Source organism: Epinephelus fuscoguttatus, linkage group LG8 (assembly GCF_011397635.1).
Source record: "Epinephelus fuscoguttatus linkage group LG8, E.fuscoguttatus.final_Chr_v1".
In the NCBI taxonomy this organism is placed as follows: domain Eukaryota; kingdom Metazoa; phylum Chordata; class Actinopteri; order Perciformes; family Serranidae; genus Epinephelus; species Epinephelus fuscoguttatus.
The window spans coordinates 10301089-10328265 of NC_064759.1; the positions used below are offsets into that span (position 1 = coordinate 10301089).

The 27177-nt window shown below is 40.3% G+C and overlaps 2 protein-coding genes across 3 annotated transcripts; one reads left to right on the forward strand and one right to left on the reverse strand.

Annotated features, from left to right (window-relative positions):
• Window positions 1-2195: 2195 nt before the first annotated feature.
• On the reverse strand, window positions 2196-23597 carry bag6 (BCL2 associated athanogene 6). Of its 2 annotated transcripts, none has more exons than XM_049582829.1 (25): window positions 23476-23597; window positions 20885-20972; window positions 20665-20782; window positions 20004-20218; window positions 18361-18432; window positions 18150-18272; window positions 17868-18061; window positions 17415-17547; window positions 16097-16297; window positions 15919-16009; window positions 15437-15487; window positions 13485-13837; window positions 13325-13397; window positions 12854-13182; window positions 10931-11189; window positions 10624-10793; window positions 10331-10384; window positions 9203-9311; window positions 8824-8948; window positions 7513-7647; window positions 7050-7106; window positions 6716-6940; window positions 5078-5185; window positions 4832-4978; window positions 2196-2936 (listed from the first exon to the last, which is right to left on the reverse strand). In XM_049582829.1, the coding sequence occupies exons 2-25, from the start codon at window positions 20963-20965 to the stop codon at window positions 2841-2843; spliced, it is 3519 nt and encodes a 1172-aa protein (XP_049438786.1). In that variant the 5' UTR covers window positions 20966-20972; window positions 23476-23597; the 3' UTR covers window positions 2196-2840. The 2 variants fall into 2 exon arrangements, with proteins under 2 accessions (XP_049438786.1, XP_049438785.1); XM_049582828.1 differs by having other exon boundaries at window positions 15787-16009.
• A 6-nt stretch (window positions 23598-23603) lies between these two features.
• On the forward strand, window positions 23604-26901 carry glrx3 (glutaredoxin 3). The gene has a single exon (XM_049582845.1). It carries the CDS (start codon window positions 23647-23649, stop codon window positions 24619-24621), a length of 975 nt encoding a protein of 324 aa, XP_049438802.1. The 5' UTR covers window positions 23604-23646; the 3' UTR covers window positions 24622-26901.
• The last annotated feature ends 276 nt before the right edge of the window (window positions 26902-27177 follow it).

Below are 27177 nucleotides of genomic sequence, written 5' to 3' on the forward strand. Positions count from 1 at the left end.
CATAAAAAAGTCATACTATAGTATGTTGTCCAAAACTGCATAAAAAAGTCATACTATAGTATGTCGTCCAAAACTGCATAAAAAAGTCATAGTATAGTATGTTGTCCAAAATCATGAAATAAAGTCATAGTATAGTATGTCATCCAAAATCATGAAATAAAGTCATAATATAGTATGTCGTCCAAAACTGCATAAAAAAGTCATAGTATAGTATGTCGTCCAAAATCATGAAATAAAGTCATAATATAGTATGTCGTCCAAAATCATGAAATAAAGTCATAGTATAGTATGTCGTCCAAAATCATGAAAAAAAGTCATAGTATAGTATGTCGTCCAAAATCATGAAAAAAGTCATAGGATAGTATGTCGTCCAAAACTGCATAAAAAAGTCATAGTATAGTATGTCGTCCAAAATCATGAAATAAAGTCATAGTATAGTATGTCGTCCAAAATCATGAAAAAAAGTCATAGTATAGTATGTCGTCCAAAATCATGAAAAAAGTCATAGTATAGTATGTCGTCCAAAATCATGAAAAAAAGTCATAGTATAGTATGTCGTCCAAAATCATGAAAAAAGTCATAGGATAGTATGTTGTCCAAAACTGCATAAAAAAGTCATACTATAGTATGTTGTCTAAAATCATGAAAAAAGTCATAGGATAGTATGTTGTCCAAAACTGCATAAAAAAGTCATACTATAGTATGTTGTCTAAAATCATGAAATAAAGTCATAATATAGTATGTCATCCAAAATCATGAAAAAAGTCATAGTATAGTATGTTGTCCAAAACTGCATAAAAAAGTCATACTATAGTATGTTGTCTAAAATCATGAAATAAAGTCATAATATAGTATGTCATCCAAAATCATGAAAAAAGTCATAGTATAGTATGTTGTTCAAAACTGCATAAAAAAGTCATACTATAGTATGTTGTCCAAAACTGCATAAAAAAGTCATAGTATAGTATGTTGTCCAAAATCATGAAATAAAGTCATAGTATAGTATGTCATCCAAAATCATGAAATAAAGTCATAATATAGTATGTCGTCCAAAATCATGAAAAAAAGTCATAGTATAGTATGTTGTCCAAAACTGCATAAAAAAGTCATAGTATAGTATGTCGTCCAAAATCATGAAATAAAGTCATAATATAGTATGTCGTCCAAAATCATGAAATAAAGTCATAGTATAGTATGTCGTCCAAAATCATGAAATAAAGTCATAATATAGTATGTCGTCCAAAATCATGAAATAAAGTCATAATATAGTATGTTGTCCAAAACTGCATAAAAAAGTCATAGTATAGTATGTCATCCAAAATCATGAAAAAAGTCATAGTATAGTATGTCGTCCAAAACTGCATAAAAAAGTCATAGTATAGTATGTTGTCTAAAATCATGAAAAAAGTCATAGTATAGTATGTTGTCCAAAACTACATAAAAAAGTCATAGTATAGTATGGCGCCCAAAACTGCATAAAAAAGTCATAGTATAGTATGTTGTCTAAAATCATAAAAAAAAGTCATAGTATAGTATGTTGTCCAAAACTACATAAAAAAGTCATAGTATAGTATGTTGTCCAAAACTACATAAAAAAGTCATAGTATAGTATGGCGCCCAAAACTGCATAAAAAAGTCATAGTATAGTATGTTGTCTAAAATCATAAAAAAAAGTCATAATATAGTATGGCGCCCAAAACTGCATAAAAAAGTCATAGTATAGTATGTTGTCTAAAATCATAAAAAAAAGTCATAGTATAGTATGTCGTTCTCAAAATCATGACAAAAGTCATAGTATAGTATGTCGTCCAAAACTGCATAAAAAAAGTCATAGTATGGTATGTCGTCCAAAATCATGAAAAAAAAGTCATAGTATAGTATGTCGTCCAAAACTGCATAAATAAGTCATAGTATAGTATGTCGTCCAAAATCATGAAAAAAAAAGTCATAGTATAGTATGTTGTCCAAAATCATGAAAAAAAAGTCATAGTATAGTATGTCGTCCAAAATCATGAAAAAAAAAGTCATAGTATAGTATGTTGTCCCAAAGTGCATGAAAAAGTCATAGTATGTTATAAAAAAACAAATGTTTTCAATTTAAATACAAAACAAAGCATTTTAATTAAGATTCCTTGAATTTGTTTGATAAAGAGCTGAGCCATTTAATTGTATAAATTTTGACCCATCATTGCTCTCCGGTGGACAAAGTGTGTAATAGAAACACTGTTTTCAATGACATTTATCTTTGACATTCTGTTGCAGTGGTGGAAAGTAACTGACAACATTCACTCAGGCACTGTACTTTCTTCATAACATTCTACTACTATACATTTATTCTCAAAGCAGATATTTCCCATTACTCAAAAAACCACTCTTGTATTGTATCAAGATTTTTATTAAGCTTACTGTACATTCATGTACCAAACAGCGTGTTCATCACATGAAAGTTTACTCTTGGGCTTGAGAGTATTGACAGGAAGGCTAAAGTCTGCTAAATAATGAGAATTCAGGCTTCATATTAACAAAGCAACACGAGGATATGAGGGCAAAAAACTTACAGACATACACATGTATTTAAACAAAAGTGACCTGATTTAGTCAAACTTCAATCTGATACCTCTTCATCAGGAGCATTATCTCAGCTAAAAGTTGGACCAAAATAAACACAACAAAATAAATAGGCACTGGGAGAAGTAGTCACATTAGCATGAGGCAATTAGTCAAGAGAGCTGCTAACTGCGGGGCTGAAGCTGCGGTGTGCGGTAGTCAAATGAAGACTCCAGAAATAATAAAGATGAAAACGGTGGGAGTTTTGCAGGTTTCTTATCAGTCGAACTTGATTATGAGTCTGATGAGAAGGCTCTGTGTCCGTTGGGGAACTGCTGAGGGTTGAAATCCGGGTCTTCTCTCACTCGTTTCTTGATGTCTGCTTTAACCTGAGAGGACAAATGTATGATCAGTAAAATTCACTGACATTTCTAACTCATAACTGAAAGTACAGCTGTGGAGGAGACCCTCACTCAACAGTGTGTTGTGTGGCTCACTGTATATGTTTAGATAAGGACAGGGTTTACCTAACAACAATCTAACGTCGCTATTTATTCCATATTTTAGGTTTTCGCTGTCTTTAACAAACACCATTTCCGTCTACGCTTGAAAAAAAGAAAGAGGCCACCCTTACTACGAAGCAGGATTTGGAGTTAGTGAAGTAATGTCAGAGTTGAGCCTGTGTTTTCAGCACTACAGAGCTGGTTCTCTTTTTACAGGGATAAATCACCATGGTAACAGATGCTAAACAGCTAACCTTCAGCAAAGCAGGTTATGTTCAAAGGATCGGATCACAGCCTGTCAACACCCTGACCTCTGACCAATGAGATCACAGAAGATAAAAGTATCCCGACATGGACAAAAGTCCGGAATCTCAGGTAAAAAAAGAGCACATCAAAAACTTTAACCTTTACAGTTCCTTCTTTGTTATGGATTTAATTTAGACATGTGTAAGGTATTGCGTGCTACTAAATTAAATGTCAAACCCACAGCACAGTTACTTCATTTCAGATTTTAATTGTTCATTCGTTATTCAATGACAGCATGAGGAATTAGTTATTTACTGACTAATGTAATTATAGTTTTATAATTATTTAAATGCAATTAATTTAATAGCTTTTTTTTTTAAATGTCTCAATTTAATATTATATCATACACTCAGCTGCCATTTTATTAGGTACACTGAGCTAAAATTAATGAAGGTTATAACGTGCATGGTTTGTTGAAACTGTTTAACAGGTGTCAAATATTGTCTTCTCCCTATTCTTATAATTTAATATTACACTTCATACAAATTTGCACCTTATTATTTTAATTATTCTGCCTTTAACTGTACATTTTCATAGGTATTTTTTGGCTGAATAAAAATGGTTCACTTTTTTTCTTTTTTTTTTCTTTTTTAAAGATATTTTTTGGGGCATTTTTAGCCTTTAATGGATAGGACAGACAGGGGGGAGAGAGAGAGGGAGTGACATGCAGCAAAGGGCCACAGGCTGGAGTCGAACCTGGGCTGCTGCGGCAACAGCCTTGTAAATGGGGCGCCTGCTCTACCACTAAGCCACCGACGCCCTACAATGGTTCATTTTTAAACCAGATTAAATCGTAGCTTAACTATAAATCTTTATCAAGTCTTACAAGGTCCCAACAGTACACAAATTAATATGTAAGTTTGTTTATTTCAATTTGAATAAGCAAGTATCTACATATTATTTAAACTCTAATTAATTTTGGTTCACCTAAATAAACTTACTAAACTGAGATTTGTTTGTTATTGCGCAGCAAAGCTCCGCGTAATTGAAATCTGGATTTACTTATTTTAAACTCTGATTAGAAGTAATCTTAGAATGAGTAAATTCTTGTTGGTGCAACACAGGCTAACTGTTATATTTCTACACTTACCTCTACCTTTATTAAAACAAAGATTCTGGGAATGTGTATTAAATTGTAAAACTGCTTGAACATACAAGTACACTAAGTTTCTCAGGTCAAAGATAAATGTTTTCAAAGTTTAAAAAGAAATTTAAAGCTCATCTTAGTTGTCACTTTCAGTTAGTTTAGATAAACTGGTTAACATAGACTTGATTTTAACCACTTGTGTTTTTAAGATACATCTGGCAGTGTAAGCTTGTGTCTCTGCGATGAATTTAGTGATTACACGTTGTGCTTATTGATACACATCACGGTTAAAACTATGAAAACAAGAAAACCAAACTGGTCATGATGTCCCTGAATGATATGCAGTGTGTCTCTGGTTTGTTTTAATATACATGTAAGGTTTAATTACCTGTTCTGCATACGCCTCCTTCACCTCCTGGGCCTCCAGGTCGTCTTGTAACCTCTCAGGAGAAGTGATGGGCTTCACTCCTGCTGTCCTGGCTGCTTGACTCACAGCATCAGAGAGGGAGAGGAGGCTTCCACCACTCAGCCCCGTCTGAAAACACACACACACACACACACACAGACACCTTAAAGAAGGTAAGGACAAGTGACATTCAAACATATTAAGTAAAGTTACAACTGCTCTGATTACCTTCCTGCGTTTAGCCGGCATGCCATGTAGGTACGCGTCAGACAACGGAGGCTGAGCCTTCATCTTCCTCTGGGTTATCATGTCACACCTGATGATGGGCACCCACTCCTACAACACATACAGTCAGTGGAAAGGGATGTTGAGTTACCAGCAGTGCTTTTTACAGGATAAGTTAATGTTTTTAAGTCTGTCTTGTAACAAAACTCAAAGTAGGAGAACACACATATGGGAATTCTGTAATAAAAACATTAAGTAAGACTAAGAAGAACTTGTGCAGAGGGAGACTGAACTGGCCAGAAAAGAGAGACATGCATAGACGTACAGTTCTACAGTTGAAACACTGTAGTGCCAAATGAAAGGAGCTGTCTGATGGCAAGGTAAAGCTGTGAAAATATTCTTAAAATAGTGAACACTAAGACTGATATTCATTGCTTAGCTTTTGTGGTAATACTGCTTCATACAGCCCCACTTGAAAAAATCCGACCCCTCAAAAATCCCATCAAAGCTACAGTCAGTAACGTTTATGGTAATAACTGTGTGTCATATTTGCTGAAACTGTCACTATATTTTGAAAAATGTACTTTGAAACAAATCATGACTCTCCTCCTCTTCCTACTGCCTCTTACGGCATTTACCAGACCGCATTGAGAACAACCAATCAGAGTGGACTCAAACGCAGCAGGCAGTTATGTCAATCACTGCTCATGAACTGCGGTCAAACTAGGCAGCGCCGCTAAAATGAAAAGCTGTGAAATGAGAAACTTCGTGACCTGCCTGCCATGCTGGAGGTAGTCGACTAAAGTACAAAGCGCTGCCCACCAGCCGGAGCAAACTCTCATTTTACAGCTAAACAGTGCACTTAAACAGGTTTCTGAAAACATCTGAGAGGAGAAACAGGCAATGCACTAACAGAATCTTGATTGATATTTGATTAGCGCTGCCTAGAGCAGTGGTTGACATGATGGAGCTGCGTTAGAGATTCCTTGACTCTGATTCTTTTCAGTCACATGCAGTAAGGCCACTGGAAGCACTGTAAGACCATAGAGAAGGCAGAGGAATATCATGTTTCGCAGATTATCTGTCTCATTTAGTGCTGTGTGGATATAGTGACAGTTTGGGAAATATGAAAAAAATATTTTAAATAAAAGTTACCAACTACAGCTTTAAAATGCAGATTCACTGTATCTTACACCGTAGTTGTGTTAGGTATGGACCTCAACATCCAGTATGGACACAGTTACAGTAAAAAAAAAAAAAAGGTTTTAATGTACATATGGATATGTGAGTATTGTTTTAAGACAGACTTACTATCCTGTAAAGCACTGGTGAGAAGATCATAAAATCACTCCAATAAAGATCTAATTTGTGGAGCTCACTGCAATAAAATTTAAATTCAAACCATCAATGTGTCATTCCAGAAGCAACGTCCCAGTCACTCTGGATAATCCACAAACTTCCAAAAGAGGAAGTTCTTTACAGAGGAATCTGTTGACAGTTTGTTCACTGGATTATTCAGAGTGACGAGGACACTAAATGTGACGCAGGGCAGTGCTAAACTAGAGCATGTGTAGTCATGAAAACCCTTCCCTCAACAAACAATGATAAGATCAATTTCAAACAAACTGTGTGGGCTCTTACAGGGGGAACAGCAGCTGCCCAGGCCTCTGACTCTCGCGCAGACTCCTCGCTCCCTCCCTCGGCTCCCGCTGCTGCCATGTCGCCACCTAACGGTGCAGCACCTCCCGAGGCTCCCAGGTCTCCAGGCAACACCCTTGTTTCGCGTGGTGACGCCCTTGTGTCGTGGGACACCGACATGGCCTCCTCTGCTGTGGTGGCTGCAGCTGGCGAGAGGGTGTCCCCGATCTTTGGAAGTGGAGAACAATGACATGAGGGAGCTAAAAAGGCAGAGCAGTGCCTAAAATGTCAAACTGAGTTCATCTGAAAAGGACATTAAAAAACACACAATGCTTACCGTTGCACTTTGTGCTCGTTCTGGCTCTTGTGTGCCAGCTGCAGAAGACTGATCTCTCTGTGAAAGAATGTCATTTAATATTTATTAGCCATTTCAGACGTGCTGTCCAAGGTAACAGGATATGCAACAGCCATCAGATAAGAGGGACTGCTTCTTTCTCTGCATGTCACATGTTGCATGAGCATTCTGTCCTGTAGAAAAGTTATACAATATTCAAATGTAAAATTCAGGAAAATAAAACTGAAGTCTACAGTTATGCAGACAAAATTTGGGGAAACAAAGATTTTATATTCCTGAGAGTAACTGAGAGGCTACGTCATGTAAATGAGGCTTGCAGGTTTGATTTCCTCAAACTGCCAACATGTGTTCATCCATGTCTTGGGAGGGAACCATATTGACTGAGCTGAAATGTTAAACAAATGCAAATGAAAAGGCCACAAAAAACTTGCAGCTGGTCTGTTACCTGTGTGTAAACTATGTAGTTCTGGATCTGATCCTGTGTGATGGGGATGTGCTCCAGAATCACCTGCAGCCTCATCGTCATCATGCTGGTCATCCAGTTTTCCAGGCTGGGGCTGATGTCACTTGACATCCTCCGCTGAACAGCGAGAGAGGAAACACAGCTTTTAGTTTGCAGGTGCAACTATTTTCTAATTGCTTTTGCATCAAATCTTCATCTCCTGTGACTATTCTAGCATCACAAAAACATTTCAAGGATACAGTAGTTGACCTCTGCAGTCTCTACAGCCTGTAATGTTGTCATTCTGCACTGAGTGTTGCTTTAAAATCTACAATGTAATGTCATCACTGCAGAGAACAATAAAGTTCACTTTGATTATCCGTGACATGTATGAAATTTTGTACATTTTAGTAATTTATTTAGTTTTAATCGTACTGGCTGTAAAATGACTGTTGTCTGTACAAACTTGTCGGCAATACCACGGTTTAAAATATTTACAAGTCTCTGATTGCTTGTCTGTCCTTCAGCATTCTCAACAACTGTTCATCCAATCAACTTCACACTTGGTGGGTGTATTGCTATCATTGTTACTGTGTAGCATGTTGACAAGGGACCCCTAATAACTGCTACTCTGCCCAATGGCATGCTGGGTACAGCTCACCCTCTGTCACTCCCCACAGTACATTCAAGAACAGCTGAAGAAATAGAGACTGCAGATGTTACACTGGAGAAAACCTATGCAACTTTCAAAATAAATGCTTTTGTTCCTGGAAATAGCCTGGTCCTAAATAGCTAGCTGTTAGCAAATGACTCGTGTACAACCAAAGGTAGTGCAGAGTCGAGTGTGAAGTTGTTTGAATGAGCAGTTCTTGAAAAAGCTGCATGGTTTGAGTGGTGACCTCACTAATGTGAATGAAATGGAGGGACAGGATCGATAAACAGTGGACATGTAAACAAGTAAAAGGTAAAGGCAGTATAGTCTAAATGAAATTAGTTTTTCTGAAAGGCAAAATAGCGAATTTGTGATTAAAGCAAAGCTTCTCTGACTTCACTTGCTGCAATATTTGAAAGTTAGTCAGGAACAAGTATTTACATATTTCCGCTCCCGCTCCCCTTCCATAAAGGGTTCCTCAACAGCTCAACAATGTCATGACTGAGACTTTGCTGGCTTGTGTTAGCATTTGCACAAACCACTAAACCTTATATCCTTTTCCTAAAATGTTAAATTCAGTTTCACCTGGACTCTACTGCCTGCAGAAACCTACTGTAGCAGAAACAAACAGCGACTGACTGGATAAGAGATTATATACTGACTATTCGGTGGTTGATGACTGCAGTCAGAGCTCTCTGATCTCCTCTCAGGCAGTGCAGGTTGAGGGCGAGACACTCAAACAGTGCCTGGTTGCACATCTGTAGCAGCCGGGGCCCAAATGACTCATCTGGATGAGAAAAAATATTGATATTATTATTTGTTTTGCTATATTGTTTAGCAAAAAAAGTCCAACACAAACACAACTCCTGCAGGGACAGTGAAATGAAACATTTTTAAGTTATTTCCTCACCTCCTGATAAATAATTAATTATGATTAGCTCTAGTGCTGCAACCTATACTCTATACACAGAGGATAAACAAAAACATCCACACAAACCCTTCATCTACACCCACTGATTTATACTGTTGTTAAAAGTTTACCAGTGCAGCGCAGAATGTGCGTAGCAATGTGCGTCAGCTGCTGTCTGAAGAAGGACATGTTGGTCTGAGTTACGTCAACGCCCTCCAACACTGTGACTGAAGACTCTCTCTGTGGGAGTTGAGAAAGGGGTGTCGTCAATACATTCAGCACTTCAACAGTTAGTAAACCTCCTTTTAACCAAACTGGCTTATTAATGAAACATTTAATTAAATTAGGGCTGTCCCCAAATCAGGATTTTTTTAGAGGCGACTCATTCCTTTATATACCTTACCTACGAATATGAGACATACATGAATCAGTCCCCACACTGAACTCCTGTTATCAGCCTATTTTAGCTGCATGTTTTACCAACCTTTTGATGCCTTTATTCCTCATCTTTGATGTGAGAACATCAGATTTGAACACTGTCTGAATGTGACCTGATTCACCTGACAAAATGCGAGGCGATTCGGAGCAAGGGTTGCAACAGTATTGTTTTGGTTTTGGTTAAACAAATACTTTATTACTATAACTGAAACTGAAACAATTTTCTTTAATTGAGGTAAAATAATGACTGAAACTAACTAAAATATAGGTGAGATTCTTCTGGTTACATTTCTTTTTCATTACCGTAGATAAGCAAATGTCCACAGTATGATATCCATCAAATTTTTCGATAACATGGTACACCTTGACACTGGAAAACTAGTGAAACCCTACTCTGAACAGCCCTACATTTAGTTATATACCGTTTTTAGGGTGTCAATAGGTATCACACTTTAATTTAGGGCATTTAAAGACCTTTTAGAGATCATTTTTAACCAAAGTTAGGACAGATTTTTGGACAAGTCATCTTTTTCCTTATTCAAGCATTGCAGGTAAGATTAAAAGTAAGTTGTATCTATGCGGTCCTGTGCAGGGGAAGGTTTGAATATGAATATGGTTGTTATTCAGTGAGGTTACTTTACATTTGCCTTGACTTATTTTGACAACAATAAATTAAAAGATGGATAAATTAAATGAATCAAATGTTTGTGGCAATAAAGACTGGAGAAATTCAAATTTTAGAATATTTAATGACTTTTAAGGCCTAATATGTATAAAATTTAATTTAAGACACTAGACGCGGAGCAGACATAAGGACTTACAAAGCTCTCACTGATGTACTCCTCCAGTTCGTTGACAAGACCATCAGCTGCAGCCTGGGGGACGGAAACAGAGAACATGAGGAAAAACCAGAGAATGATGACACATACAAGAAGAAGATGACAAAAACTGTTATTGGTCAGTTACTCAAAAGAATAAAAAAGACAAACCATCAAACATGGCACCAATAATGGAGAGTACATGAGCTCTTTCTGCTTTTAACTGTGCTTAAGTATTTAAAGATCTGTAGTGAACAACAACAATGAAAAGGAAAAATAATTCAAGTGGTACTGACAGCAATGTTCTCATCAGTGGGCTCTCTGCCGTTGAGGTAGTTCTGGTTGAAGAACTGGGACAGCTGAGGCTGGATGCGGCCAAGGGGCTGGTGCTGGCCATGTAGCAGCATCACCAGGTCTGACATGGTGAACGTCTGGCACACCAACATCAGCAGCTCTCCAAAAAACCCTGCAAACCACATTACAACAAGAAGAAATATTTAGATAAATCATTGTCTGATATGCTGCTTGACTGAATGACATTGTAATCTGTTACCCACAGCGGCTGCACTGACAACATAATATACATGTGTGTTGGTTCTTTACCAGTGGGATCCTCAGGACTGATGAAGATGTTGGTCGCCTGGGACAGTCTCTGCATGAACTGGGCAATGCTCTCAGTGTCGTTCTGGGCCTGACCCAGAGAGCCCATCATGGTGCTCAGGACACCACGGACGATGCCTGTGAACAGCTCTGGGTTGAGGGCTTCGGCTCCAGTAGGGGGGTTGGGCATGGGGGTGGGCCCAGCAGCAGGAGCAGGAGTGGTACCAGAGGGAGGTGGGGGTGGAGAGAAGATGGGCTGGGCCTAGAAATTAAATGGAAACAAGGATTTGTTAACATTATGTTGCTTTACTTGAAATGCGAATGATTCCTTTAAATGGAAAGCACAACTCACTGTCAGCCTGTCTGCCCTCTAGTGGGACACATAGCGATGACTATGGCCTTTAAATGTCTCTATACTTGGGCCAATGAGATGCATATTAACATGTGATACGGTTTTCCAAAGTTACAAATTTTTCTGAATATTAAAAGTTGTCCAGACACAAGCAGTCTCATGAAACTAAATGAAATACAGAAATTGGCAGAATTATTATTTCAATCAGAAACTGTCTCATCAAAGAGTAAGTCAAAGAAGAGCACAGATATGAGAAAGCAGTCAATGCCAGCTTTTGGTACTCGAAACTTCCCAATAACCGGTGCAAAAGACCGATTTCAGTTAGTACAAAAAAAGTATAGCAGTTACACACACAACGAGTCACCATCCTTCACTACGTTCCTCCCTAAGATACTGTTTAAGCTAGGGTAAATCTGGGAAGCTGAATCTGAAAACAGACCCTCTACCTCTGCTCTTCCCTCTCCATCCCAAGCCCCTCCCACCAAACAACCACAGACATATGCTCACACTTCGTACAGTAACCCAGTGTTTCCCCTACATTGTTTTCTTTAATCTTGTTTCATTGTAGAATTGCCCACAGAGCATTTCCTCAACCTGTTCTTGCCCCACTCTCGCTCTCAGTTTATCAGACCACAAGTTAGACAAGAATTAGCTAGCTATCCACCCCACGGTCTCCCCATCGCTGTGAACTGCTTCCCCTGGAGGAGAACAGGGACTAGCTTGGGAAACAGACCTTCAATCGGCAGCCAAAGTGGCTCAACTTTGGCCAGCACAAACTCCCCCAGCACCAGGTGTCACAGTGGGCTGGTGACCAACAGAAGCACTGGCTCTAACCTGTGTTACAGCAGCAACAGAAAGTTTGCTGACGTGGCAGGGAGTTGGGGCTGTCTGGTTCCCCAGAGATGGAGTTTGCGCTGGTTGGATTCAAGTTGCTGCTGCTGCTGCTGACTGGGCGTCTGTTTCCAGAGCTGATGCCCGCTCTAGACCCAGCAAGCTGTTTGCAGAGGCAGGAAGTGAGGTGGAGGTCACACTGTGATTTGAGGCTGTTGCTAACGTAGCTAGTGGACTTGAAGTTGTAGCCATGATCCTTCAGTTAACCGCTTCAGTTAAGGCTAAACTATTGGCAACATTTTCTCCTCATCTCTGAATTGCTTTCCCAATACTGACACACATATTGTTTTGTTTATTGTCAGGCTCTCTTTTTGATAACTCCGTCCTCTTTTTTTGGGTTGCTTTGCAATGTAGGCAGTTGTTACCAATGCTGGAATAGCAATTTTCTTTCCCCTGTTGAATGATGTTTTCACCGGAGTAGAACAGCGGCGACGACAACAACCTGTTACTCTTATTGTAGATGATGTATATCAGCACTGAGCAGTTGTAAGACATTTTTAAACATTGCAGTGTTTCAAATATGTTAACTCTTTAAAGATCTATTCAATGAATTAAAAGATTTAGAATTTGATTTGACTGATGAACTCCTTTCACATCGTCTGTGTGCAGGAAATCTAGCACTAAAGAAATGGTACGCAAATGAAGTGTCTACTAACTGTCAAGTCGCACATTCAACCACTGACCTGCTGCATGAACTCAGTCACTCCCTGGATGAAGGCTGGGACACCAGATGTGGTGACAGTAATTGAAGGGGCCCCAACAGAACCCACGCCAGCCCCCAGGAGAGAACCCAGAAGCTGGCCGAGGTCTGGGGGCATCTCCTGAGACTGAGGTTCACCAGCGTTGGTGTCAGATTGGCTCGGTGGACTAGTAGTGTTTGCTGTGGGCGGAGGTGTTGGGCCCGAATTGGAGAAAGAAAAGGAGGAGGAGGCTGAGGAGGTTTGAGAGGAGGAAGAAAATGAGGAGGAGGAGGATGTGGATGTGGAGGAGGAGGATGTGACTGTTTGACCAGCTGTAAAAAAAACAAAACAGATTGAAATATCACTGATTGACAGCGATCCTGAAACAATCTTGCTATACTTTAAGCTAACATAATAACACAAAAATGTTGGTCATGAAGTCCAAATCTAAATTTGACAACCGGAAACGCTTACCCATCTGTCCTGGCAACAAAAGCTGTCCAACCAGTCCACTAATCATCTGATTAAGAGCAGCAGGGTTGAATGCCTGTGGAGCAAGATTTTTCCAGTAAGTTTCAAATGTTGAAAATCAGCCTCAAAAAGAAGAACCAAAATCAGAAAACATTATCCCCACCTGTCCAGGCTGCTGGCCCGGCATGGCAGCCCTAACGTTGATGGTGGTTCCCCGAGTGCCAAAGGCTGGAGGGGGCATGTTGGGTGCAAATGGGGGTCGAGTGAACACTACCCTGGCCTGCGGCTGTGGGCCAGTATGGGGAGGTGGTGGGGGAGCTGTAGGGGTGGTGGTGGGTGTGTTGGGACCTGTGGTGGTGGTTGAGGAGTTGGCTGTGGAGCTGTAGCCTGGAGGAGTGGGCTGGGGTGGGACTGGTTGGCCAGTAGCAGTGGCGGTGGCGGCGCTAGTAGCTACAGCAGCAGCATACTGGCTGATCTGTTGCATGAGATTCCGCATAAAGTCAGGGGGGAGGGCACCTGAAGGGGAGAGCAGAAACCGGGGAATTAGAATAACATGATTTAAGGGCAGTTCTCAACCGAGAATGTTATTCAACTGCCAACTTTGGCGGGATGTCAGGTAATATGGTAAACAAGCCAAATTAGCCTTCCGAGCCAATACATGCTTCTAACTACGCAAACGGCAGTTCGAAAATGTGCAACATTTTTTTGCTGACACCAGATATCAAACATAAGCCAGAGACTATATCATATTAGGCAGCAGTGAGCTGTAAATTTACCCCTTACAAACAGAAGGCAGACGATAAAATTATCTCAGAATCTGACCAGCAAAGCATCTCTTCCCCAGAGCAGCTGCCTGTCTTACTCAGACAGACTGGTCTGAGTCCACAATTGCCTCTATCCGTCAGTGACATCTTCACAAAGTGTTTGGGACATTTTGATGCAGTGTAGCAATTTTGGCCTCAAGGGCAGCGTGAAAGTGAGACACACTGACTCTGCAGCTAATTCTGGGACTGCAGTGACTGAATTTGAAAGGACAGACACAGGAAGAGGCCACGCTCAGCAGTCGCACAGGAGTCAGGTTACAAACCAATCACAGCCGACAGATATCTTTCCCTTCTTCTGTAACTATTCAGTCTGATAAATATGGAAAAGTTGGTCATGTTAGTGCAGGGCTACCCAGAGCTTTACATCTGTCCCATAGACGATAGGCCTACACACTTATAAACAGCTCCTGGAAGAAGATCAGCTCTGCACTCAGGATTTTAGGTAAATAGGCTATGCGATGCTTGTTGAGGTTGCTTAACAACCTCAGACACAACCAGCTGCCTTGTCTTGAAAGCTTGAAACAAAAAAGGCAAAGTAGCGCTCAGAGTCTGAACCTGAGTTTCCAGTGCTGGTACCTGCGGTTATTCCACAGGCTAGTTAATAACATGTCGGGCAGGAAATCCAAAGTGTGGGATCATTTTGAGAAGGTGAAGGACGAACCCAAGGTGATATGTAAACTCGTCTTCATTGGTCGACTACAAACACGACGTATCATCTGAAACATGGAAGTAGCTACATGCCCATTAGCCCACAGCGTCATTAACAGGCGGCTCGCTCGGTGTGTGACGTGCACTTGTAGATAAAATATAGGCCTATATTAATGAAGGTTCATTAGTACGGTTTTGTATTTCTCTGTAATGTAGCACAGTGTTAACAATGTTACTGATACTATTCTTTCTCACACCTTCAACTCAAACCATTGTGTTGCCCCACCCAAAATATATCATTTAATAATTAAATTAATATCGTAAACATGCAGGCAACTAGTCGACTAATGGCCCTAAATAACATCTACTGGTCTCATCGACCAATAGTCGTTATTTAGGGCCATTAGTTGACAGTTGAAAATTCTTAGTCTATTTAAGACAGCACCCCTAATGTTTTACTTCTGTTTTCAGCAGAAAATATAACGTTTTTAGAGAGAAAAGGACTCATTTCTGATTCCAGTATTTTGTTGACCCTGTCTGAGAGTTGGAAAAAAGAAAACATGGACTTTTGGAGGGTTTTTACATGACTAGACTGCGGTATGTAAAACATAGTACACGAAATGAGATATAACTTGGCTTTTACCTGGTTGTCCAGGCATTTGCTGTCCAGCTGTAGCAGGGTTTGCACCTGGGCCTGCACACGCACAAAAACAACACACAACTACTTTGAACTCCATTGTAAAATTATGAAAGTACCTGCCTGTAAATAAGAGACAGAAGTGCATCTGCAGCAACAAGCCAACATTCAACAAATACTGTGACAAAAAAATCTTTCTTCAGATCACTCTGATTGTGGCAGCAGTGCATGGAGGATGCAGACATGTGGTATTAGCGATCATTTAACTCCTCACACACTGCCGCCCAGCAATATGACACACAAACAGCTTTGATGCAGTGGAGCATTCAATCAGTGGCGGGTAGGGGACAACACACCGTCCGTGTTCATCTGCATCATGACCACCGGTACTGCCTGGTGGCTGATCCTGATGACCCGGGGGCCAGCCTGTCCCTGTCCAGCCTGCTGATTGGAGGGGGAAGTCTGTGAGGGGGAGGTCTGTCCCTGACCTGCCTGCTCTGACTGGCTGGCCGGCTGGGTGGGCGGGGCTTGTCCTTCTGTGCTGTTGGCTGCAACAGTCACTGTAGCGCCCATGTTCATCTGTTGAGGAAGGTGCAAGAACAGTCAGTCCAAATACATTAAAAGGTTTTTTACATCTTTCCTTTAAAATATGCTTGATTCACTTACTTGCACAGGGATGTGGTGGTGCACAGCTCCAGGCAGAGTGACGGGGGTGGCATAGTGGGAAAATGGCCGGACCACATGCAGGTGGCGGGGCACAGGGCTCATGAGGTTCAACCGCAGGTCACTGAGGGCCACAAGGGCGTTACCGAGCAGCCGGAGACACTCCCACGTCAGGATGAGAGTGCGCTGGTCCTCCTCTCTCTCCTGTTGCAGAAAAAAAACAGCTTAGGCAATTGTTTTTTGAACATCTATTTACAGTAATTTGTATTCAAGGACTAGTTTTTAGGATTTAGTGGCATCTAATGCTGAGGTTGCAGAACTTAAACTTCTCCCGTGTGCAAAGTGTGTAGTGAGAACTACGGTGGTCAATGCGAAAACACGAAAATGGGAATGGCCTTATCTAGAGCCAGTGTTTGGTTTGTCCGTTGTGGGCGACTGTAGATTCAATCTGCTCTATATGTAGATATGAGGTTCATTCTAAAGCAGGGTTGGAAATTAACTTCTTGTTCCCCTAACGCTGGTGGATTCCAAAATCTACCAGCCACACAATATATTACCATTGTTTGTTTTGGCTAGTAAGTGAAGCAAATCTTGCAGCCACTTGCATATTTTACCAGCATTTGGCTAGTTGCTGGTGCTCATTTCCAACCCTGTTCTAAGGTAACGAAAACACAACAATTCTTATTTTCAGGTGATTTTAAACTCATGAAAATAGTTGTGCATATATTATATACAATTTCTGCCAACAGATGCCCCTAAATCCTACACACTGGACCTTTAAATACACAGGGTTTTGAGCATTAAATGAAAAGTTAAAAATTTGGGGAAATATTGCTTTTTGAACAGTCTGATGAGAAGACTGATACCATTTTCGTTCCTGTACAGAAAACATAGCTAAGTGAAAACAGCTAGCCTGGCTCTGTCCAACTCTAACAAAATCTGCCAACAAGCGCCTTTAAAAACATGTATCTGACAGTTTAATCTACAAAAATAAAAATAATTGTCTGTTTTACGAGGGTTATGTGTCAAAGTATTTCTTGGTCAGGACCACTGCAGAGCCTCTAGGAATTTATTGTGCCATCAAAGAATGCCAAACTCTTCTTTTTAAAGATAACATAAATTGAAGTGGTAGTATAAGTTGCGCTATCAGTATCATCACAACCTTGAAAGTAAGTCAAGAACTGATGATTTAGTCCATCATTTTTGTCCAAACAACTTTTATCAGGTACAAAGCATTTAATTGTTTTAACAAAAACAGCAACTTTCCCAGAAATGTACTACAGATCACCAGTAAATTATCATTTGGCTGCTTGAATCCTACTGTATTATTGTTGTATTCTGCAGTGGTGGCTGTCTCCAGGATGGTGTGAGCTCTCTGAATGAAGGGCTGCAGTCTCTCTTCCACCCTCCGCAGCTCAGACAGCATCTCCGCCAACTCTGCTGGGCTGGGATGGCTAGGGGAAGAAAGAGGGGCTAATTTGATGATGATCAAGCACAAGAAATGATAACAAAGCAGGTCAACACAAACATACAGAATCATTAAGTATATAGATAGAAAGATACAGAGAAAGATATGCAACTGACAGGAAGATAGACAGATCAATTTACACAATAGTTTCAATAAAATTAAAAATTATCTGATTCTATGCTTAATAATTTCACATTCTTTTAAAATTCACCTGACTTAAAAAAGGTGTGGAGTAAAAAAAAAAAAGGAGTCAAAAGTATGTGGCATATGTAACAATCTGTGTCGGTGAAAGAGTGGATGTCTCACTTGGGTCCAGGTTGGGGTGTTGGTCCCTCAGATTGTGCTGAGGAAGTGGGTGGAGGTGGGGGAGTTGATGGAGGTGGGGAAGTGTCCATCGGCTGGGTAGACGGGGAGGGAGTGGAGGTGGTAGATGAAGATGAGGGTGGAGGGGGAGCAGCAGCAGAAGTTGTTTCTGTTTGGCCGGAGTCGCTCGGCCGACCCTGGAAAAAGACAGGAGGTTTGTTACTGATAAGGCCGTGATTTCTCTGGAGCTTTGCTACTGGAGTAATTTGAAAGTTGAGCTCTCACCTCCATCCTGTGGATGACATCATTGATGTCCCTCAGGAGGTTCTCAGCCAGCACCAGCCTCAGCCTAGGCTCGCTCTGTACTGGTTGGTCCATATCGATGTGCACATTCACAGACCCATTGCTCTGATATAAAAAAAAAAAGTTGGCAATCAACAAAACACAGGAAAATGTCATGTGGCAGTGTATGATATCAGCAGGTACAGTATCTTACCCCGGTGCTGGTTGTGACTCTGGCATTCCTGGCATTCTCTCCCATGCCAGACACCATCTGCTGAACCGACATCTAAACAGAAATAGAAAAAGCACAGAAATAATACATCTATGGAAACACTGTAACATGCATGACAAACCATCTGACAGTCATGATAATAAACATGATTAAGGCAGGGCAACATGCTGCATATAAAATACATGATAAAAAACAAACCAGAGGATTTTCTTCCTGTGAGAGCCAAAATTACTGAAGATATTTTTAAATATTTGCTTACAGTGTGAAATTTTTAAATGTTGTGTTTTCTGCTTTAATTAATACAGTTCAGGCATTTTGCCTAGACGAAGAGAATCAATGTACATTTGTTCTATTGACAGTTTACTAGTTAGTACTATGGTAGTAACTAGGGGTGGGAATCTCCAGGTACCTCACGATCTGATTTCGATTCAGAGGGCAACAGTTCAAAATGTTTCTTTTAAAATATAGCAGACTGTATTTTTGGTGATCCATAATTAAATAAACAGGTTATTTTACTTGCACATAGTGTGGCTCTTGTCCAGGTCCCTTTCCCCTTCAAACTACCTCCATACCCTTACTTTTGAATCAGGGGGCGCCAGTCGGATTGTATCCACCTGCGGATGCTCACACTTGTCCATTGTGAGATATCCAAATATGCAGGATATACACACACCTGTGTAGGGTCAAGTGTTTGCATAGCCTACTTTAAGATTTCCCTTGAAACAGTCTGCAATTCACCTTCTATTAAATAATATATGGTGCTCATCCTTTTTATTTTAAAACGTTAACTGCATTGATGAATGAATGAATTAATCTGAAAGCGCCTTACAGCCTCCTGTGTGTATAAGAATAGCATGAGGGGGAGGGGGAGTGCTCCACCACAGCCGCTGTGTTCTTATTTACATTATCCCAGCAGAGAAGCTGCAAGCAGCCTCTCTCTCCATTAGTGCTGGTGAAAGCCAAGACACTGGGCAGGCCAGGCACAGGATTTTTAAGGTAAATAGACTGAGCAGAGAGTTATTTTCTTCACCACAGAGCTGTTTTAATTTGGTTAATGCTGCAGCCAGTTTACATGCCGGTTGCTGCTTCTCTCATTAATGTTAGTCTCTGGGTGATAACATGAGTAAGTATTCACAATATACATCATGTTCGCCTCACAAATGTAATTATTTAGACATTAAATCAAAACAAGCTGCAACCGCTGTCTTTTGTGAAGATGAATTAGCACAAGGTAAATTTAGCCTGTCTGCGCTGTAGACTGTCTGGGTGCTACACTGACTGCACACTTGAGTTCTGCCACTTTTGTTCCGTCAACATCATGTTATGAACAAACATTTACATCATCAATTATTGACATTTGTGAATCATTGCAGAATCATCCACATCATGAAGCATCTAAGAAACAATTTTTCCCCCAGCCCTAGTTGTAACCGCGAGCTGCAAACCTCAAACAGAGAAGAGGAGCGGGCTATAGCAGTCTGGTGACTTCACTTCTTTCTTTATCGCCACAAAAGGCTATATATGTTTTTCACACATGCAGTAGTGCCCTCTAAAACCTGTAAACAGACTTTGATGTATGACATCAGTGATATTCCTGCCCTAAACAAGTCACAAAGCAGACCTACCTGTATCTGCTGGGGGTCCATGATGTTGACAGGGAGGTTGAAGGTGCCAAGCATAACGTAGCTGTTAGCGTTACGATCATGTGGAGGCACTTGTGATGGTCCCTGGGAGGACGAGGAGGGTCCACTGTCGGCTGAAGTGCCTCCTGACCCCGAGCCGGGCTGGGAGGGCGGAGGGGGCGCCCGCTCCACAAGATGTATCACCTTACCATCCACATCTGGGACAACAACAGAGAACTACAATTACATCTCTACACATATGATGGTGTGTTGACTTCAAACTCTCATTTTGAGAAACAGCAGAAAGTATAGCTTTTCTACATCGCTGAAGGCCTCAAAAACTACATCCAACTACTTTTGCTGCATTGCAATACAGACTCATTTTTTTCCCTCACACAACAGTGGTGAAGCACGAAAGCGGAAAAACACCAAAGTAACAGAAAATCTTACAAAAAAATAACAGCATCCATCAAAGTTAGTTCCTAACTATTCAATGCATGCGGCCCATGTGTTAAGAATCAATGTGCACATGATAATGATTAAATAAATTTTTTTTACCTAGAATAACAAAACAAGAAAGAGTGCAAAATCAAAACTAAAACTGCCCTTGAGTCAAGATCAAATCAAGCTCTGCACTGCTTTAATTGACCCTTTGATTACTTACTGTAGTCTGCCAGAGTCCTTTCATCCTGTAAGACTCTGCCCTGATAGATCAGCCTCTGTTTGTCCACAGGGATACCCACCGAAGGGGCAATGTGCTCCTTGAACTCCTTCACTGTCAACTACAAAAAGACAAAACAGAGGTGAGTCAGATTTCCACAAAGGCTGACTGAAAATGAGAATTCACTCCAGAGTTTGCCGTAAGAAGGAACTGAAGAATTTACCTGAGCACCAACAGTGTAGGTTCTGCTTTGGGAGTCTAGTGTTTTCACTGTCACCTCTATGTCTGTAGTTTGTTCCTCCATGCTGTTCCTGTATCACAAAATAAAGCATTATTAAAGCCTGACTGATACTGAATTCCTGAGGCCAATCAGCTGATATTCATTTCTTAACACAAGCAACCCTTTTTGATAAAGACCTGTTATTCTTCAGTGCTTTCGGGTTATCATGGAGGTGCGGTTTCTAAACAAACTTAAAAAATATCATTGGAATTTATGTACAGACATTTCTTGGTATTTAACCACTGCCATATAAAAATAGAAAGAACTTTATTAATCCCCAAAGGGAAATTCAGCTGTCCAGCAGCTCATAATGAAATAGACATAATAGAAAATATGTTAAAATTAAATATATACCAAATATACACCAATCCAGAACATCAGTAATAAGCTAATACTGGTCAAGAGTCAGGCCAAACTGATAAACTGGTACAGCCAGTTGCCAGCAATCTGATGCAAGGCTGCTACTAACTGTTTTTTTTTCATTCTCAGTTAATGTATTTCCCATTAACTGACTAATCATTGAATGTGTAAAACATCAGAAAATGGTCATTTCTGAAAGATCATGGTGGTGTATTCAAATCGCTTGTTTGTCCAACCAACAGTTCAAAACCCCAAAATATTCCCTTTACAAAATTGGCAAAAGAAAGTACGAGAAGCTGAAACCAGTGAATGTTTTTTAAGGCTGCACCTACTCTAACATTTTTTTTTTTACATTTAAAGCTTCTCCTGAGGTTTTCGAATGAAGCTCTGAACGTCTGCTGTTGTTTTTTTTTTTATGATTTAAGCACCTTAAAAACACTTTTTCAATCCTTGAACAAAGAGAATAAGTGGTTTATCAGACTGAATGACGAAAAAAGAACTTTCTTTAATTAATAAATGTAATGCATGGTGCTCTAAGATTGCTGCCAGACCACCCGATTGAAACTGGTGTGTGCCTCACTTTGTGTGCAGCAGACTCAAGGGCACACCATTTTTTGACCACAGTGAAAAGTTGTTTTTAAAGGCTAAATGACAGAAAAAAAATGAACTTAAGCAGAATATTTCATTAGATAACAAAATGGTGTAAATTTTGGAAATGATTACATATTTTTTTTTAACAAATCAGGACTTTAAAACGCTATAGAGTTATTGGAATTGTCTGAATCAGACAAGTCAGAAGCAACTGCCACCTACACAGCCACCCCTGAAATCAAATAATAAAAATAGTGTCATATCAGTAAGATTACTGTTGCTTGATCTTTTTCTTCAACTGTTTAGAAATACTGGGTTTACCCAAAGCATGAGTGGACATGCAAAAACAAAGAAAATCTGTGCAGCAGTCAAATCTTACTTTAGAAATCGAAGGTCATTGTAATGGATAAAGCTTCAAAATTCTGAACTATTTGGTACAGCCCTAGTTTTATCATTTAATTTTCTCTTGACTAATGGATCACTCAAAAACCAATTAGTTGTTTCGGCACTAATCTGATGCATGTAATTAGATTTGTCTCACTGCAAACCTACACAATGAGTCAGTGCTGATAATTAATACATCACTTGATGAGTTGATCCACAGAAAACTATCTGTCTAAATCAGATCAATTAATCATTCCAGTCACTTTTAAAGAAAACTTTCCAAACATTAACTGGCTCTAGCTACTTAAGTGTTAGGGTTTGTTTCTCTTATCTCTTTTTATAGAATTGTAACATTAAATGAAATGTCTTTGGACTATAATCAGACCAAACAAGCAGTTTGAAAACAACACATTGAGCTCTGAGGAGTTGTGGTGAATGTTTTCAACTACATTCTGACATTTTACAGTCTAAACTTCACTCTTGACACTGAAAAAAATTAACAGATGAATCAATAATGACAGTTATTGTTACTTCCATCCCTAACACACAACTAACATTTATCCACAAATACGTTACGTTACACCTTCAGTGTCACGAATAACACCAAAAACACATATAAAAGGACTCAGTATTGACAAAACACGCGAATAGTTGCTTCCCTTTTATCGGTAATAACAACGAATACAACAGATGCTAGGGGATCGAGGAAATAGCCATGTGTAAAGTTAAATAACTCAAAATAAAAGTAAATTAGAGGGAAAAAGCAGCTAGCCAAGTTCACCTGCCAGGTAACTAGCATCACGATGTCACCGTAGCTAACTATCGGCTATAACGGTGGACGTTAGCTAAGTTAAGTTAGCATAGGTTAGCTGTAACCTGCTAGGCCAGTTAGCGGCACAGGTATTACAGAGTTTTGTAGTTATTAAAACAATTTGAACAGCGACACACATCGCTATCTGTAATTGCGGATAACGTTAGCCAGCTACCGTTAGTTAGCACTGGTTTGCTAGCAGGATTTAGCTTAGCTTAACTTGTAAACCAGACAAACGTTTACAACGAAGCTAACTTTGACTAGCTAACTAGCGTAGGTAAAGAGGCTAAGCTAATGCTAAATAAATTAACCGTTAAAACAAGCGTATATCAGAGACGATGAGATACTTCGTTTTCATAAACACCGAGGCGTGTTGTTCAGTGCTTACCTTGAAAGTCGCACTATCCTTTCAACTTATCCAGTGTATGCAGCTGTTTCTTATCATCAAATAACATGCAAATGACTTCCTAGTACAAGCTCTGGTACTTGCCAGAAGCGACCAGGCTGCACGGATGTGACGTAATGGCGACACCGGAACACACACACAGAGGAAAGAAACATGGCGAATCTCGTGGAGGCGACAACCCAGCAGCAGTTTGAAGATTTCTTGGCCAAAGCTGGGAAATGCCTGACTGTGGTGCATTTCCAGGCGGCATGGGCTTCTCAGTGCAGCCAAATGAACGAAGTGATGACCGAGCTGGCTAAAATACACGCGCACACCACGTTTGTTAAACTGGAGGCGGAAGCGGTGCCTGAGGTGTCGGAGAAGTATGAAATCACCGCTGTACCGACTTTCCTTTTCTTCAAGGGAGGGGAGAAGGTGGACCGCTTGGACGGGGCCAATGCTCCGGAGCTGGGTAAGAAGGTGCAGCGCTTGGCAGTTACCGGGAGTCCGGGCGGAGCTGCGGAAAGCGGCACCACAGACCTGAACCAGCGGCTAAAGAAGCTAATCAACGCGGCGCCATGTATGCTCTTCATGAAGGGGTCACCGCAGGAGCCCCGCTGCGGCTTCAGCAGGCAGATAGTGGGCTTGTTGAAGGAGCACAACATCCAGTTCAGCAGCTTCGACATCCTGTCCGACGAGGAGGTCCGACAGGGGCTGAAGACCTACTCCAACTGGCCCACATACCCTCAGCTGTACGCGAATGGAGAGCTGGTGGGAGGACTGGACATAGTGAAGGAGCTGGCCGAGTCTGGAGAGCTGGAGAACACCTGCCCGAAGGCTGTCACCCTGGAGCACCGTCTGAAGACTCTCATCAACCAGAGCCCAGTCATGCTGTTCATGAAGGGGAACAAGGAGGCTGCAAAATGCGGCTTCAGCAGGCAGACACTGGAGATTTTGAACGACACCGGGGTGGATTATGACACCTTTGATATTCTGCAGGATGAAGAGGTGCGTCAGGGGCTCAAGACCTATTCTAACTGGCCAACCTACCCACAGCTGTACGTGAAAGGAGACCTGATCGGTGGACTGGACATAATGAAGGAGCTGAAGGAGAATGGGGAGCTGGTATCAGTGCTAAAGGGGGAGTAGGTGTATTCACCATGTCATCAGAGAGTGAACAAGAAGCTACTGCACATGCCCAGACCAGCCCAGTGTCACTGATGCAACAGGAGGGCCAGGGAGGAAAATACTAGATTTAATAATCAAATTGTGTCACATATAACCAAGCTGTTGTAGCATTTGGGTATATTCACAGCCTACTTAAAAGTCAAAAATGAAACTGCACTTAAAGAGAATTTACTTTTGGTTTATTATTTTTGAAGTTTCGGCAGAGTAATTCTTGAAAACACATCTTGAGAAACGTTTAAAGTGAATGTGAAGCGATCCCTGTGCGTGGCCTGATTTTATAAATCCTGTCTGACTCTGGGAAAATACACTGAGAACAGATGACTTACATGTTTTCTGCATTTTGGGGGGTTACACTCGTCCTTCCAATATTCACAGCCTCACACTTAAGAGCGGGTTTATATTTAGTGAAGCCTCTGACTTTTCCTGTTGTCCTGTCCACGCTTTCCTCACCTGAAAGAAAAACAGTTACAGCTATGTCCAATAATCACTCTGGTTAAATGCATAGAACTAACTCTAGGTGGCAGTTATTGAGACTTTGTTCATTAATAACATTATGATTAAACAATTAAAAAAAACTAAGATTTGGTGTTGTTTTTGGTGCTGCTTCTATCAGCTTGCTAATATGTACAAAATATCACTTTGTAGAATCTGCTGGCAACCAAACTAGGGTTGCAGCGATATGTTTCAAGGTATACTGTGATATAAACGTTTCTATCATGCAGAGTACATTTGCTTATCTACAATATTGGGGGGAAAAATGCAACTGGATGTTGAATCTCCCATTTATTTTAGTTGTTTTCAAAGAGGAGACTTTATACACATACTTCTATTAACAAAATGGCTTCAATTATAGTAATAAAACATTTATTTAACCAACAACAAACCCTCTCTGTTTTATTCCTTTAAGGGTCATTCTGACTGATAATATAAGTTATGTAATATCTTGATACAGTGAAACCGCAATGCTTTCTGAGACTGTCATCGTACTGTGAAAATCTCATACTGTCGCAACCCTAAACCAAACAAACCGTATATTCACAAACAGCAATGCAACATCTTAAACCAGGGGTGTCAAACATACTGCTCGGGGGCCAGAACCAGCCCGCCTAAGGGTCCAATCCAGCCCTCTACATGACTTTGCACATCTAATATTGATGCTCATGTGAAGGCTGACAGGTTTCAGGAGATATTTGAAAACAATAAATATTCTCTATAGTCATATTTAAAGATATTGAACATTGTGCAAAATGCTTTCAACCAGCAGCTTCAGTACAAAAGGATCTGTATCAGACTTCGATCTTAAAACAATATTAGTGGAACCCTGCTGCTGAGGCACTGACAGAACTTCAGATTGTAAGTGATTTGTCAGTGGATGAGTTAATCTGCTTCTTCAATAGCCTCCACTTTAATGGAAAATTATGAAAAAAGTCACATGTAATGAAAGCAAGCAGTAGACTGACTGGATGTAGAAAGGGTGATCGTGGGCTGTTCATCATTTGTTTTGTAAATGGATGAACATATTCAGAAAGATTTTCTTTACGCTAAAAAATGGAAAAACTCTGAAGGGGATGTCCCACTTGAGATCAAATTGGGCTGTATGCGGCCCCGAACTAAAATGAGTTTGACACCCCTGCCTTAAACCTAATATGAGAAAGTAAAAGTTGTTGAAATTGCGTTGATTTTGCTGTAGAATAACAAAAGTTGTGTCTGTGAACATAAATACAGCACATCCACAATTCTTAGCTGTAGTTAAACTGCTGTTAAATGTAAAGTTTAATACCGTAAAACTTTTAACTAAAAGCCTAGTCCCAATTTACCACCCAGTCCCTTTTACTCCGCCGATGTGGCTACACATTTTGACAAATAAACACCTGTCTCATATAGAGGCCTGGTCTGGTTGCCAAACAATTCATTTTTTTTTGAAGTTCTTCAGATGTATAAATCCTCAACTTATGTGTCCATTCCTCAATCACCTTGTAAGTTATTCATATTCCTTTAGTGTGTAAGGGTCCTCAGATCAAAAGAATCAAAAGGGTTTTTCATAAAAATGAATCCAAGTTGTGAGTATTGTTTTAACAGGATAAAGTGATGTTGTGTTAGTATGCCGGGTGCTGTAATCCTAGAGTGCTGTAACTCTCTCTGATGCACTGATGTCTGTTGGAGTGAGATCAAATGAATGATTCATAATTGATATATCATCTGAAGCCTAATTTTTAAACAAGTAATATTCATACTGGTTTAAATAAACAATTTGATTGTATTTCCTGATCTTTGCTGAGCAACAGTTTTGTGTGAAAGGAATTAAAGGCCTGTCCCAAATATAGGCCTGTTGATTTTAGTACTAATTCAAGTTTTATGGTAGTGGACAGAATTTGTTGTGGCCCTTGAAACTCTCAATGAGCTACAGCTAGCTTGCTAGCTAACCACCATCCCTATCCCAAACATGGCCACTTGTAAGCTATTGTTAACTGCTGGAATGTCCCAAAAATAGCAAATAATAGTTTGGGCTATTAATTG

Coding starts and splice junctions, on each gene's coding strand:
- bag6 (XM_049582828.1), bottom strand. CDS start 20,965: ATGGAGGAACAAACTACAGACATAGAGGTGACAGTGAAAACACTAGAC. Junction 18,433..20,003: donor TGGACCCCCAGCAGATACAG/GTAGGTCTGCTT, acceptor ATTTCTGTTTAG/ATGTCGGTTCAGCAGATGGT. Junction 18,273..18,360: donor GAGTCACAACCAGCACCGGG/GTAAGATACTGT, acceptor TTTTTATATCAG/AGCAATGGGTCTGTGAATGT.
- glrx3 (XM_049582845.1), top strand. CDS start 23,647: ATGGCGAATCTCGTGGAGGCGACAACCCAGCAGCAGTTTGAAGATTTC.